The sequence below is a fragment of the Colletes gigas genome, unplaced genomic scaffold (genome assembly GCF_013123115.1).
Source record: "Colletes gigas isolate AHSC1104 unplaced genomic scaffold, ASM1312311v1 Colletes_gigas_Sc00010, whole genome shotgun sequence".
Classification (NCBI taxonomy): Eukaryota; Metazoa; Arthropoda; class Insecta; order Hymenoptera; family Colletidae; genus Colletes; species Colletes gigas.
The window spans coordinates 3,596,909-3,611,903 of NW_025106639.1; the positions used below are offsets into that span (position 1 = coordinate 3,596,909).

The 14,995-nt window shown below is 44.2% G+C and overlaps 2 protein-coding genes across 2 annotated transcripts; one reads left to right on the plus strand and one right to left on the minus strand.

Moving 5' to 3' along the window:
• The first annotated feature begins 958 nt into the window (after positions 1 to 958).
• On the plus strand, positions 959 to 9,841 carry LOC122398011 (alkaline phosphatase 4). Its single transcript, XM_043397582.1, has 8 exons — positions 959 to 1,096; positions 3,290 to 3,393; positions 4,937 to 5,157; positions 5,428 to 5,620; positions 7,363 to 7,529; positions 7,641 to 7,952; positions 8,703 to 9,132; positions 9,210 to 9,841. The coding sequence occupies exons 2-8, from the start codon at positions 3,309 to 3,311 to the stop codon at positions 9,419 to 9,421; spliced, it is 1,620 nt and encodes a 539-aa protein (XP_043253517.1). The 5' UTR covers positions 959 to 1,096; positions 3,290 to 3,308; the 3' UTR covers positions 9,422 to 9,841.
• Positions 9,842 to 10,410: 569 nt separating this feature from the next.
• LOC122397683 lies at positions 10,411 to 14,432 on the minus strand. Its single transcript, XM_043397004.1, has 2 exons — positions 14,210 to 14,432; positions 10,411 to 12,846 (listed from the first exon to the last, which is right to left on the minus strand). The coding sequence occupies exon 2, from the start codon at positions 12,823 to 12,825 to the stop codon at positions 11,299 to 11,301; it is 1,527 nt and encodes a 508-aa protein (XP_043252939.1). The 5' UTR covers positions 12,826 to 12,846; positions 14,210 to 14,432; the 3' UTR covers positions 10,411 to 11,298.
• Between the last annotated feature and the right edge of the window lie 563 nt (positions 14,433 to 14,995).

The following is a 14,995-nucleotide window of genomic DNA, read 5'->3' on the forward strand; positions in this document are numbered from 1 at the left end:
TCCTGCCGCGGCGTCTAGAGTACGGGACCTTTGCATTTTGTTTCTCGTACTTCCACCAGGTTCGACGACTTTCTAGGGTCAATGTCGGCGCGTTATGGGCGAAAAAATGGGGATCGTTGGCAATCTCGCGTGCACGGACTGCCCGAGGAAACGTCGATTCTATGCCATGGCAATCCACCTCTCGACCAAATCAGTCGAAACGACGCGCGGTGATCTCGAGAAGGTAAGAAAATCGACTTAACCGAGCAACGATAGACAGGCTTTGGTGAAAATAATTCTTACCGATTTTTGGCGGGTTGAATTAACGAGATTGGAAAGTGATCGGAGATGATGGAATCGCGGCTCACCCGGTGAAAGAGTTGGGTGTGTACAGGGTTGGAGGGAACGCGTAGTGGGCGAGGGGGTGTCAGAGAGGCGGAAACGGGGGAAATGGAGGTGCGGGTTGCAGGTGGGTGGGGATAAGCGAGGAGCAAAGAGAAGCGAGAATTGGCGGACTCGCAAGATGCTTCGATAGCCGCGTTCGGATTAATCTATCGTGGACATAAGACACAATGGTACCGAGCTGCTCAATTACTCCTGGATTAACAGTGCACGAGGGGTTCCCCTTCTCCCCGAACCGCAACTCTTCTAGAGAATCCGTACTCTCAGTGTCCCTTGCACGCTCTCCACCTCGTGCACAATCTACCAGGGCCTTTGAAACGCTATATAAACTGACAAACTTCCTCGGTGGCGCTGTATTAGCGTTATTACGGCGCCGCGATCCGGTCGGGCAATAGACGCCCGGATAAAAATCGAACGACAACGATTTTTTCGAAATCGTCGAGTCGGTCTCGCGCTCGCTTGGCAACCGTCGTCGCGTCTGTTTCGTCCTCACGGCGGCTCCTTACGAGCCGGGTTCCCACGAATTCACCAGGTGGAACACGGTTCAATCGACGCAGACGCGTCCCACCATCGCTCGTCTCGCGGACTAATCTTCCGCTTCTGCTTCCACGCTCGGAGAATGGTCCGGTGCGAGACACGTGCTTGACGACACAGCGTGCGACCACAGACCCGTCAGATCCACGGCTACGATTCTCCGGCCACGAACGGAAGAGAGGTAGGTAATTTTCTTAATATCGCTTACGTCCTGTTTTCGAGAAGCTACCTATACCGACAACGGACTCACCCACGCGATTCGCGTGTCGTATCGCGCGAAACATCGCGTTCGCTCGTTCAGTGGCCAGCCGCGATCGGTACGCGCCGTGAATTCGTATCGTGCACCACGGTATCGGATCGTTTTCGTTGACTCGTCGACTGACCCGAATAAGCTCCCCTTTGCACTGCTCGGTCCCTTCCCGTTCGTCCATCCGTCTCTCCCTTTCTACGAGCGCGTTCCACGCGCGCAAACAGTGCGAGGACGGCCGTGTCGCACAAGGGAAGCACCGAAATTGCCCACCTTCGATCTCAATCTACCTTCGCAGAATGATAGATTATGCGTCCCGGTCGCGGCGATGAGCGTACCGTGCATTCGTACGGTGAGTAGTTTCCGTCGAAAGCTTCGCGTTACTCCATTATGCGCTCCGCGGTTCCAAGACTCTGTCGTTTTAACAAAAATGAGGAAGTCGACGATTGGCGGGTCGAGAGTCATGATGATGTAAGTCGAAATTCTTCAAATTTTAGTCAACACTGAATTTGAAACCTTCTATTTATCATCGAAATCGATTTACTTGCTATTTTGCCGAGAAATAGTGAAACTTTTGTTTGTCACTAAACAAAGTTAGCCTTAATGATGCAAGTCCACCTTACTCTATTATTATACTTTTACATAAAAATTAAAGAATATATTATATTGTACGTTCAAAATTATTATTCATTAAAAATGTATTCATTACTAAATTTTCTCCAGAATTTAAACATCCTCCAATTATTTACATACACAGACATTTTTTAACACTTTCTCACACTTTCTTTTGTAACGTTAATATTTATCTGGCATCTTTTCAATCATCGATTGCAAAACATTTTATGCGACTTACACCACTATGTTTCTCAACCCCGCCGTTTTCGAAACAGTGGAATAAGTACATCTGAATGGTTCCATGAGATATGGTCGTAACTGTCGAAGAACAATTTATACGTAGTGTCATTCTTCTTTTAAATGCAACGTGGTATGTTTATACATTAACGCGATGAGGAATCGAGTCCTTGGAGGTAGCTGCGGTTTCGCAAGTGTCCGACATTATTAAGAATTGACATTCGTACAATCGTCGAACTCCTCATATTTTGTTGTATCTTTTGTAGATAAGATTACGAATTAACAAAAAGACACAGATTTCCGATCGTCGTGGGATCGTTCAGTCCCATCGTTCGTCGTCGAAAGGACGCTTCCGAACCTTCGTTCAGGTCTCTCCTATTAACCAATCAACGAACGTTCGAATCAAAGAAAATATAAATAGAAACAGACAACTCCAGCCAGTGTGACTTCGTAACAGGGGTTCGTTTAATATCTAATAACTCTTTATAGCAGTAGCTCTCAACCGGTTTCATCCCTTAGCCAAGTAAACCTTTTAAATAAAAGACCTCCTTGATCGGTTAGTTTCATGCTTCGAAACGGTAAATAAAAGATTACGACGAACGCAAACTGGCATTTCGACCAGGTATATTGCTTACGAGCTCGGGTTAGGCTGACTCGGCAAACTTGGTCTTAAACGCAGTTAAATTTTGACCGACCTGTGGCCAATTTTCATTTACTTCGCTGACAGTTAGACGGTAATTGCCTGATCGATGGCGTAACTTCGACGGAACGGTCGCTTTCTTCATCAATTTCTGTTTCCAATCTATTCTTGGCCGCCATTCGTCGGAACAATACATTTGCAAACGCACGAACTCGTCAATGTTTTCGTTGGAATTCGCGCTTTTTGCATAAATATTTCCGCGTTCCGCGCGACGTTAGAAATTTTACGGAAACTCGTGGTACGATTAGGGGATGATCGTAGAAATATAAACGAAAGAACGTGGAATAAAATTCGTTCGTTTCTCAGATAGTTGTGTGTTGAGAAGTTATCGGACGCGCGTGCGATTAAATACAATTCGGCTGACGCGTCTAGCCATTACTCACTAATTCTACTTGAACCGACGTCCAAGCCCCGGACTCCGTTGCACGCGTCCCCGATAAATCTTCAGACTCCATTTTCTCGAAAACGAAAGCTCCGCGCGTGTAAAAAATATTACTCTCCCCTCTTCGACCCGTTTTTCAGCGATCGAACAAAGGTCGAGAATAAATTTCGTTAACGCGTTTGACGTTTTGCAGGATCACAGGCTCAACAAACATGAAACGATTGGTTGTACTGGTTTTCACCCTTCTGGGATTTCTCGGCTCCGACGCCCTTCCGCGGGATGCGAGCACTTACGAAGGTTTGTGAAAATATTTCCTAGAATTGCATTGCTTTGGTTCGCGATTCGATCTCACGGGAGATTAGGATTAACGAGAGTACACTAGGTTCTAAGTCGCGTTAAACCTCCGACCAACATGCCTCGAGTTTGTCGCGCGCGAGTATAAACGATATATACGATTATTAGTACGCAGGAACTAGCTTGAAAATAGAAATTAAATCAAGAGTACTCGAATTAATTACCCGAGCAAATTTGATCGTGCATTACATTTTTAACCGTTTGTAATGTCACCCTTTGATAGCGAAGTTTGGACAAGATTCGAACAAGCTTGGATAAAGTCTGGAAGATTTAAAAGTTGGAGGATGATTTAAATGTTGTTTGAGCATAGAATAAGTTCGTTAAACTCTGGTTCGTCAAAATTTCAGCGGTATCGCGGACGCAATAAAGATTAGAAACGTTACAATAAGAATTAGTTCGGAGCCTGATTGGTCTTGACTCGATCGAGCCTTGGAGCGGAACACGAGTCGCCGATACTGAAAATGACTTTGCAATTATAATACGGTTTCCGCAACTTGAAATCGTTAATGTACTCTCGACCGTGAAATTGAATCTCCGCGGGAAATCGAAAAGCGTATCGTCTTACCTCGCCGCCGATCGCTCCGCAATTCGATAATTGTTTTCGCAATTTGGAAAACACGACGCAAGATCTGCACGAGATCCGTGTCGACCAATTAAACTTTAGCTTTCCGGTGTTTTGCCGCGCGAAACACGAGTTCCCGCGATCCCTGCCAGCCGGGGCTCGATCATCGTGTGTTTTCTCTGGGGATTTTTGTTTCTCGCGATAAGGAAATTCCCGAATCCCTCCTTTGATTTCCCGAGATTTACAAGAACGTCGAGAACTTTAAAAATAAAATAAAGTTTGTCTGGCCCGGAACAGAATTTACGAACCAGCATCTTTGCTTAATATTTAACCGTGTTTATATTGCTCGAACATAGTACGAAGCGATCATATTTTCATCTGATAAGCGTCACAGATAGAACGATCGTTTTCTTACCTAAGCGCGGAGAAACAACATTTTCAAAAGTAGAAATTTAGTTAGTAAATCGCTTTGAAAACCGAGATAACAGCTGTTTTTTTAAAGGACACAAATTATTTATGGTCGATTATTTTAGACTATTTTTCTCGTTAACTCATAAATATTTACTTTCTTAGTCGACGATTGAAAGGGAACCTCGACTGGTTATTTAGCATTAAACCTTGTCGAAATGATTCCTCCAGCTGCCGATATATGGGTTCGCTTTTAAATTCAATTCGTGTTCACGTCTCCAAATAGAATTTTAATATCGAGGTTGTTATTAAACAATGCAATCGTTGTACTTTCGAAGAATATATTCTCTTCGACGTTTAAACATTTACTGTCACGGTGGTCACCGGTGAGCGACACTTTGAACCTACTCTGCTGAGTCGTTTACTAGGCATTTGTAAATAATACTGGGGTGGTTTATATTAGATGCATCGAATAGTTCTATCGTGGTTACTATTAACATTTCCATTTGTCCTCAGAGATGTCCTTTTGGCTGAAATCTGGACAGGAAAATCTCCAGAAGAATCTAGCTTACAGGAATATCGAACACAAGGCGAAGAACATAATTATATTCATCGGAGATGGTATGGGTCTATCTACGATCACGGCTGGCCGTATATTCACAGGCCAAGCCAAGGGTACGACCGGAGAAGAATATAAACTGGCTTTCGAGAAGTTCCCCAACACTGGATTGTCCAAGGTATCGCCCATATATCTGTACTTATCGGCTGAATTCATCCCTGATCATAGAATTTGGATTGTTACCCCATAGCACAGATCTCACGCCTTAAAATTTTACATATTCGAGGGGGTGGAATTCCTCGATATCTAGTGAGGAATTCCACTAGTTTCTATTTTGCTTTACCAATTTTCTTAAACCCTTCCCTTCGACTGGACTCGATTATTATGAGCCAAGTATCGCGTGGACGAAGGGTAAAATCGGTTCACGATTCGCGTTTCCCGTTTGCAGACGTACAACACCGACAAGCAGGTGCCAGACTCCGCTGGAACGGCCACCGCGATCTTTTCTGGCGTCAAATGCCGCTACAGGGTGATCGGGTTGGATACCAGATCGCGATATAACGAATGCGACAAATCCACCAACGAAGTTAGCAGGCTGTCGACGGTCGCTGATTGGGCGCAACAATCGGGCCTGGCCACCGGTGAGTCGTTTAATTTCACTCTTTTAACCCTTGTGTAGGATCCATAATTTAAAGAAAATTAAACGCGTTTATCTATATTAAAAAAACACACACACACAATTTAAGACGCTAGTCATTTTCTATTCTTTTCTTTTCGGATTGAGAACTTGCTATTTTTAAATCCGTGAAGTATTAAGATCCAGAGCCCTGTTTGAGACTAATAAGCCGTTTCTTGTCGGTCGTTCTACTGTTCCGCAACGAATGGATCGAAGGGAAACGCGAAAAAGCGTGACCGAACTGGCAGTAATACGGCCTCGATTGCGACAGCCCAGTCGTAAAAATGGAAGTAAAACATAAGTTTTTTCCAATTTACATACCACTTTTCGCGGTCAAACGCGAGCAATAAATCCCAGACAGTATATTCTCTTGGTTCGAGCCTTTTTAAGGCCAGCATATACAGCGGAAAATAGTACGAGCGTCAAAATGAAATCTCGAAGAGTAGCTCTACTAGAATCAGAATCTATTATCGAATTAGGCTCTCTCGCTTGTTTCTATGAGCACTACATCTTTCTGAAACAACCTATGCAATTATTAAAAACTAAATTGCGAACAGAGGTTTCTAGGCAGAGATTAATCGCAGTGGGAAAAGTTGAACGAAATTGTTTAAAAAACGAAGGAAATGTGTGTTTAACGTTACAATGGAACGAATAGGAAGGTTTCGGTGTGTGGTTGCGGACGAGCACACGACCACTCTAACGATGAGCATAGATAAAAGTAGGTGTGTGACATCGCGCAAGCGTGATTCGCTGACAACTACGGTCGACTCACGGTCAGCTACCGGTGTTTAAACGTTAAACATCAGTATCGAATAGACCTTGTCGAAACGAGCGCGAAAACGACACGCCGGAGGAGGTCACGCGTCGACCTTCCGTTTTATCTGACGCGTAACGTTCCACGATACGCATAGAGATGAACAAAACTCTCATCTAGATGAAAATTTCGTACAACGCGACGAGCGGACTGCATCTTCGTCGGTCGTTCGTCTAATAAAAGTTAGAATTCGAGTCAAAGGTTATTATCGATGGGTTATTATTTATATATTACTACACGGTACACCATTGAACGCCCTGCTCCATCGATTAACCCGATTAAAGATACAGGGAAATAGGTCGAACGCGTTAAAATTATTCGTTCCGTAGTTTAATGCAAATTTGAAGATTAAAAATGTAAACGACAATTCTTGGAATATGTTAAAATTTTTTAGTTGCATTTATTTTTTTTAAATTTCCACGAGTCACGGGTCTTTCAGGTTAGGCGAAAAATTTTGAAAAATTACGAAGAACCCTTTTGTTTGCGATTATCTTGAGTTACCCGGTTTATTTAATATTCGAATAAAATCTGGAGGGGCCTTGAAGGCGCATCTAAAGCAGGATCTAGGACGAAACGCTATAATCTTTGCTGCTCGTTAAAACTAATTCACTTATGTTCGGTAGATAACCACCGTAGTTGGACGAAACTTAATTTCATTATATTTACCACGAAGCGATTATGTATAATCGTGCCGTAATTACGCTCTAAGCACTCGGTGATTACACGATAATTAGACAGCCATTACACGCTTTTAAAATTTGTAATTATGATTACAACGTAATCGTGCTGCGATTACATATAATTAGACGGTGACTGATGTAATTACTTTTGGCCCGGCTTTGAAACACGCGGGACCGGAAAATATTTACGAAGTTCGATTTGCTTGGATCTAGGGTTCGTCACCACGACCAGAATCACTCATGCTACGCCAGCTGGATTGTACGCTCATACCAATAATCGCGATTGGGAGTGCGATACCTCGATACCGAAAAAGTACACAAACTGTGTAAAGGATATAGCGAGCCAGCTGATCGAAGACGAACCCGGAAGGAACTTTCAAGTAAGAAGATCTTCGTTTATTCATTGCTTCCTGGAAAATTTCTGAAACGACTCCGCGGTATTTTTAGAATTCTCGTTCCTTCGCGATTTTACGACCGTGAAATTGCTCTAGGTGATGATGGGCGGCGGTGCACAACACCTGGGTTTACCAATGGAACCGACAGACCCCGATACGTGCTTCAGAGGAGACGGACGAAACTTGGCGGAGGAATGGGCGAGCAAGAATCCCGACGGGAAGCTAGTGACCAACGCCGACGAACTGATGTCCTTGGACATCAGCAATACTTCGAAGATTCTAGGAGTTTTCTCCTCCAGTCATCTTCCCTATCACACGATGAAAACAGCGGAGACACCGAGTTTAGCCAATATGACGTCGCAAGCCATCAGGCTGCTACGAAAGAACAAAAACGGTTTCCTCTTAATGGTAAGTCGCGGGGATCGAAACTTTCATCGTTAAGAAGTTACGAACCATCGTCGTGTCGCGAGATATCTAATAAAGCTTTCTAAGCAGAGCTTTTGCAATTTCATTTGTTTCGATGTAGAAGAATTGAGATAAACGGTAGATCCAGGGATCGATGGTTTTCGAGTATGTTTAAAGTATCTTCCGCCCATTTCGATGGCAAGACACGTTCTTTCGTTGGTCAGCACGTGCTCGGATCTATGTACCATGAAACTAATCTAATCAAACTTCCCCCTTATAGCCAGTTGCCCGGAAAGGGTTGCAGCAGCCCTTACGCGATCATTTTTTAACTGCCATTAAAAAGGGAAGTTCTTTCGTTCTTGAAACAATGGCAAGTTCGTGGAAATGACCTGAGTTTATCCTAATTTCATTAAAAATTCCAACTATTACGCAAGTCTGCATACATTTGCACTTTTAATATCATTTTTTCGCGCGCGGGAATTACTAGTTTTTCCTCGTTACTCGACAAAAAATAGAGGCAATAACTGGTTTACAATGCATACCATAAATTCTACAGCCGATCGAAGTTTACTGCCTATTTTAACGAGTATGCATTCCTGAACGTGTGTCAACATCGTTGAAAAAACGTGTCGGGGCATGCATGAAAGCAGGCGGAAGACGCACAAGGCATGGAATATTTTTGCAACGAAACCGCGTCGCTTCTCCAGAAAGAATTGCCAAAGAATTCCCCAGATAGCTGTGGACGTTTCGCAGGTGGAGAGCGGGAAAATAGACATAGCCCATCACCGCAACTACGCCAAGCTGGCGCTACGAGAAGTCTCAGAGCTCGAGGAAGCCGTGAACGTAGCGTTGAGGCAGCTCAAGGTGGAGGAGACGCTGATGATCGTAACAGCCGATCATTCGCACTCGTTCACCATAAATGGCTACCCGACCAGAGGAAACGACATCCTCGGGTTCGCCAACGATCAATACAAGCCGGAAATCAAACCCTACGAGACGCTCAGCTACGCCAATGGGCCAGGTTTCTACCATCACAGGCGTAACGACAGCAACAACGTCAACGAGACGTGGATACCCGTGGAGACCGACAAAACTCGCGGGGAACCGTTATATCAGAGCATGGCTGGCATGTACTTGAAGGATGAGACGCACGGAGGCGAAGACGTGGGAGTCTACGCGATAGGTGAACCGCCATCTTTGATTTTTCGTTTCATTAGACCAGTTTAATACATTCGTAAAAACGAACGATTTTTCTTTCAGGTCCCTACTCTCACTTGATTCGCGGCACCTTCGAACAAAATTACATCGCTCATGTCGTGGCGTACGCGGCGTGCTTCAAAGACTGGCCATCCCATTGCGACAACGCGTACAATCGTTACTATTACGAGCTGGCGAACTCGGTAAACCCGATCGCTAGCTCGCCGATCCTCCTGCTTTCGACGATCGTGGTCCTTTTGGTCGCCAAATTTTAGTCGTACGGAGTCGAGGCTACCTCAATACAACGCACCCCTAAGTTTTTGCCATCTTCCTTCCCTTTCCCCCCTCTCCGTTCGTTTTTTGGAACTAGTCGAAATCGAAAGGATCGCTACAAAGAGCCTGGGAACGTAAATAATCAATGGGGGAGGGAAGAAAGGCCCAAAAGACAGTTTCCCCCTTCTCCTGTTAACAATCCTCTAGGAGACCCCGGTCTCGACGTAGAACGTGAAAGTTGTCCGCTGTAAATAATTCGCGCAACTCGTCTTACACTTAGTGCAACGCTGCTACATAACACATACCTAATATATTTATATCTGTATACATGCAAACATACAAATGTCGCGTACAGTACAAGAATGGATGACTATAAAAGAAGAAAAAAAAGAAACAGAGAAACGCTGGAGAAGATTTGCAAATGGTCGCTAAGTTAAATATATTTTCACCTGTGATATTCAACGTTGTTGGTAACCGTTTTCTTCAACTACCAAATTTCGTGGAATTGATCTGAATTCGCCGACGCGTGTACGCGTGTGCTGGTTTGCAATTAGACTTCCTACTTACAATTAAAGTAGAGGTGACTAATTCTGTAATACGTACCGCGTGTACTTTCGAACGGCTTCTAGGTTAAAACGTGCCGTATACTCGATGGAACAAATATAGTGGTCGCGTAGAAACTGCAGGATTCCAAGATGGTGGCACCCTTGACCGCAGGATACCGATTCAGGGCTGAGTCGGTGCAGGAATTTGAGTACTTTTGGAACTTTTACTAAAACAGTATAAAAATTGAAAGTCAAACATATTTATTTAAGAATAGGAACGCGGGTTCCAAGGGAGGAGTTTGACCATCCCCTCACAGATTGATAAAAAGATTTATTGTTCGTGATTCTCGTTAGCCTTTATAAGAAATCATTAGCACGAGAAAGGATAAAGAGCTTGTGTGTTTCAAAGTATCTGTAGAACGTATATTGACTGAGAGAGAGAGTTACAATAATAGACAGACAGAAATTTAGTGGCATGGTGAGCAGGTGCAGACAAATTTAGACGAACCGTCTGGTGTCGTTGATGTTGCATTATCACTGGGCGAGGATAGATCGGAGTAAATTAAACAGGTAAATCAGAGAAGAAATTTCGTAAATTTCTGTAAAAATTTCTAGTAATAATCTATTAACACTATACGCAACAGAAGGTAGGTTTTTAAACAAGAATTTTATTCAATCGAAGAGCGAGAGAATTGTAAGTTTGTTCAGCTGCAGAGTCGAAGGTGTCGATATGTATATTTCTCATATTAATATTCCTACGTGGTAGTCGGTTCAGCGAAATCAAACACAGACGAGCAGATGAACAAATAACAAATAACGTTTTAAAATTTATTGCATGTTTTATTGGTCGTAAAATAATGATCGAGCGTACAGTTTCGTTATAAAAGTCGTAAAAATATTCGACGTCGAGACGAGATAGCGGTTTCCAAAGGTCTTACAATTCCAGTAAAAAAGTTTTTTTTTGCTTATTACGCAGAGATTTTATTTTTTAGGGGAGCACCGGCAGTTTGAAGATCGCTATCTCAAGGACCTGAACGTCTCAAGGCAGATATTGTAAGTAGTACGCGCGGCCCTGCAGCCAACAGACCGCCATCGCGCAGAGAAAAACCTATTTAGCAGTTTGTTCCCAACAAGGGTATTCGCTTAACTCGAAACTGACTTAAGTAGATCGCTATATTTGCTCCACAGGCTATATCTACTTGGAAGTTGCGACAGCGGCACAGATGCATTCGAAACCAGAGGTGCTCGCCGTTCGAAGTATCTTGCCAAAGAAATTTTCATTTTTCGACTAAATATCCACAAGTAGTTCGTGCAGTTGAGTATGCTCGAACCAGTTACAACGAGGTCGATTTCGCTTTAACGACAGTGACGTAATAATTCTTGTATATGAGGGGGTTCGTGTCGTCGCTGACAAAGTTTCGATCCGGTTTGACAGAGGCGAACGGATTCCGTCGCGGCTCCAGGAGAACGTCCACGTCGCTGATGGACTTGATCCTCGTTATTTCCCAATGTATCTCGTCCGCGGTGTACGAAGTGACGACCACGGGAACCGAACTCTTGCAAAACTCTCGTATCGTTTCCGGCCAGGTGTCCTCCCCCGCGAAACCCGTGCTCCGATAGAGTCCGGGGTTGAAGGCGCAGATCAAATCGGGCTCGTCGACGTGCTCGTTGCGTACCAGCTCGTGGTAGATCCACTCCTGTCGAAACAGAACCGTGACGGATCTCTTGCTGGACTTGCACACCGAGCAAAGTTTCACCTTCGACAGAAGGTTCGCTATGACGCCGCTGGGCAACCGTAGCTCAGGCCCGACCAGCAGCACGCGAAGGGTCTTCAGGTTCGGCAGAAAATGGAGGAACAGCTTCTCCCAGACTTGGAGGTTCACGCCCTCGAATTGGAATTCCGCCCCGACCACGTGCACGGTGCATTCGGTCTTGGTACTCCATTCGGGGCATGCGACTTGCATGGAATAGAGGGCAGTTAGAGGTATCGTGCACAGATGGGACAGCGTGGCGTACGTGTAGCTGTCCATTTCACGGTAATACGGACAATCTTCGTAAACTCGTCGCATCAAATCGTCGAAATTGTAGTCCAACAACTCGAGGGGCGATTCTTCCAACGCGTTCGGGAGCCGAGGATCCGCGTAACCGTGTCTGTACTGTAAAACGAGGCATCGTCGAAGTACTTGGAACTCTTTGCACCATTTCTCGTGCTCTTTGTCGTGGTCCTTGCAAACCGATTCCATCGAGCAACGCGTACAGCAGACAGGGTCCTCGAGGAAGCTGCAACAGATTCGACAGACCCGAGGATACAGCACGATCTCTTTCTCCCAGAGTTTCAACGGTCTGCCGATCTCCGACTCGAGGATCGCGAGCAGCTGAAGCCTGTAAATGCGGTACTGTTCCGCGTCGAGACGCTCGTCCGATTCCCCGGTGAGCATCGTCGATATGGAGGAGCGGATCTCCTTCAGAGGCTCGCACAAGTCGCGGTGCACCCCCAGCCCCTGAGTTCTGTGCTCTGTCGAGCAGTAGGACACCATTTGACAATAATCGCAAAACACTGTGGACTGTTCCAGGCAAACCGCGCAGAGGCTGGCCACGAACATGAATCGAGGTCTGACGCTCAATTCGACGCGTTCCATGTCCTCGTCGCTCGACGAGTCCTCCAACGTCGAGCCGACCAGAGGATAGGACAGCCGCGAATGGACGTCGATCGGGACGTCCGTTTCTTGATCTTCGAGAGCCTTCTCGTTGCTTTCTTTATCCTCTTCGTCTTTGGCCGTGGATTTCACGTCGCAATTGTCCTTCTCTGGTTTTTCACAGTGCTGAACAGCCCTTTTGCTTCGAGACTTTTTACGACCCATGTTTCCTCGACGCTCCGAAATCTATGGTAGAAACTTGGATCAATGCACGGGATCTTACGTTAATCCTACTCTCTGTCTCTCTTCACGGTTCTCAATTTATGTATATATCGTCCACAAATCTCTCTGTTTTGGTATTCGTCGGGAATAGTTGTGCAATTGCATCGTTACGTAATCGCCACTGATATCATCTACACTTTATACGATTGATCGATCGTGTCTGTGTGTGAATTTGATAAAATAAAAATATAAAGGGACGCGTACTATATCTCATAAAGTATACCAATACTCGCGCACACACGAGATCGGTTAATCGTGCGACAGTGTTGGTAACGACGCATGGTGTTGTTACAGTGAAAAATTTAGATGATATCGGTGCCGATTACTTAACAATGCAGGTTGCATAACCTTGCTATTCCCGATGAGGACCCATCAAAGGGAGGTCGAAACGCTGATTTAATTTAAACCACAATCTTCGAACGTTCCGGTGAATTTAATTGAGAATAAGTTTAATAATAAAAGTCTGTGGAAAAAAACAAATCACCGGCCAGGCAGGACCCGTTCGATAAATTAAATCATCTTGCAAATGCACCGACAATGCTCCTGCCGTACAATACTGTTTTATTGTAACGAGCACAGATTGAAGTTCGGTCTACGACTTATAAAACTCACAGCGTCTAGATAATACCACTAGAGTGGCTAAGTGCTTAACTTGTTTCTCACAAGTTTTATTAAGCAAATGACTCCGTATAGGAGTCAATTGCGTCAAGCACAAATCGTGTCTAGGGCAAAGGTCACTGTACAAGCCTTACCGAAGAGTCCCTCGATAACTTAGGGCAAACCACCTGCTTCCATTAAAAGAATACGTTTATAAGAGAATCTTTATTTTAACTGTGAATTTCAGAAACCAAATATAATAATTCTGCAATCGAAACGCGCGTAAAATACTGAACGTATTCGGTGCTGAAGTACTATATTACGTGCTAATAAAATATCAATATTCGCTTGTACTTTGCATTCACTCAAGCTATCGACCATTGAATAAGGTAACTGCACCGGTAAATATTGCCGTACAGTCAACAGTGCGTCGGTGGTTTCCGGAAAATATGTAAAAATTACCATTATTAACATCACTCCAAAAACAAATTCAGACAGGTTGTCGGTTTTTTTATGAGTTTTATATGAATTTTTCATGAACTCAAATACTGGCAACATTGTTTAGAAGCGAATAATATAAGAAACTCACGAACCGAATCATTTATAAGCGATTTCTAAATTTACAAATTTATGAATTCCCAGAGAGAGAGAGAGAGACAGAGAGAGAAATGTATACTTTTTATTTTGCCAAGTTACCGATTTCGGCGAAAACATAGAACGGCAGACTTACCTGTGTGTAATTATCGCTGATCTTGATAACGCGGAGGCATTAAAAGATTAATTGGTGTTTGTTCCAAAGATAAATCGAACCGTTTTGAAGAGAAAATTTACCGAAATTCGCGTTGAACGTACGAGACGCGACGAGAATCCGGAAAACGAGGCACCCACGAGACACAGACCGACGAAACACTGATACCCGTCAAAATCTCACAATGCATTGTCGAGTGCAGATCTCGTTCGCGGGCACTATGCCCATTGCCCGGACGAAGGTATTTCAAGCTACGCGTTTCGGGTGTTTGCCCCTTGCAACCAGCAACTAAAACTAGTCTAAATCGATTAGACCTCGCTCGTTACAGGATGAATTTATTTGCGTCAACCCACTCTACGTTATTTCGATCCCCTATTGAATCTTTCGTTCGAATAAAAATCGAAGAAAGTACATTTTTACATCCTCTAATTTTTGCAAACGTACAAAATGGTACGCGTCTATCAGAGACATTCTTTTCGTTCAGTTTTAAAACGAGTCGAGAAAAAATTTAGGTCTCGGTGTTTTCGCGCCATTATCGAGTACGAAACTATCATTCTATTATTGAAACTATAATTCGCCTAGTGTATAGTCCAGACCTTGCTACGTCCAACTATCGCCTTTTCCGAGCAACGGCACACTTTTTGCGTGGGATTTGATTCGACGATAACGACGACGTCAAACATGAACGTGCGATGTTTTCTTGCAACCAAAGAACCATAGTATTACGGAAGAATACGACTGTTTTCAGAACCACGGTACAAGATCTAG

What these genes read in the sequence shown, in the direction of transcription:
- LOC122398011 (XM_043397582.1), top strand. Translation starts at nt 3,309, where the DNA reads ATGAAACGATTGGTTGTACTGGTTTTCACCCTTCTGGGATTTCTCGGC. An exon ending in GGATGCGAGCACTTACGAAG is followed by an intron (nt 3,394 to 4,936) that starts GTTTGTGAAAAT and finishes ATTTGTCCTCAG; the next exon opens with AGATGTCCTTTTGGCTGAAA. An exon ending in AACCCGGAAGGAACTTTCAA is followed by an intron (nt 7,530 to 7,640) that starts GTAAGAAGATCT and finishes AAATTGCTCTAG; the next exon opens with GTGATGATGGGCGGCGGTGC.
- LOC122397683 (XM_043397004.1), bottom strand. Translation starts at nt 12,825, where the DNA reads ATGGGTCGTAAAAAGTCTCGAAGCAAAAGGGCTGTTCAGCACTGTGAA.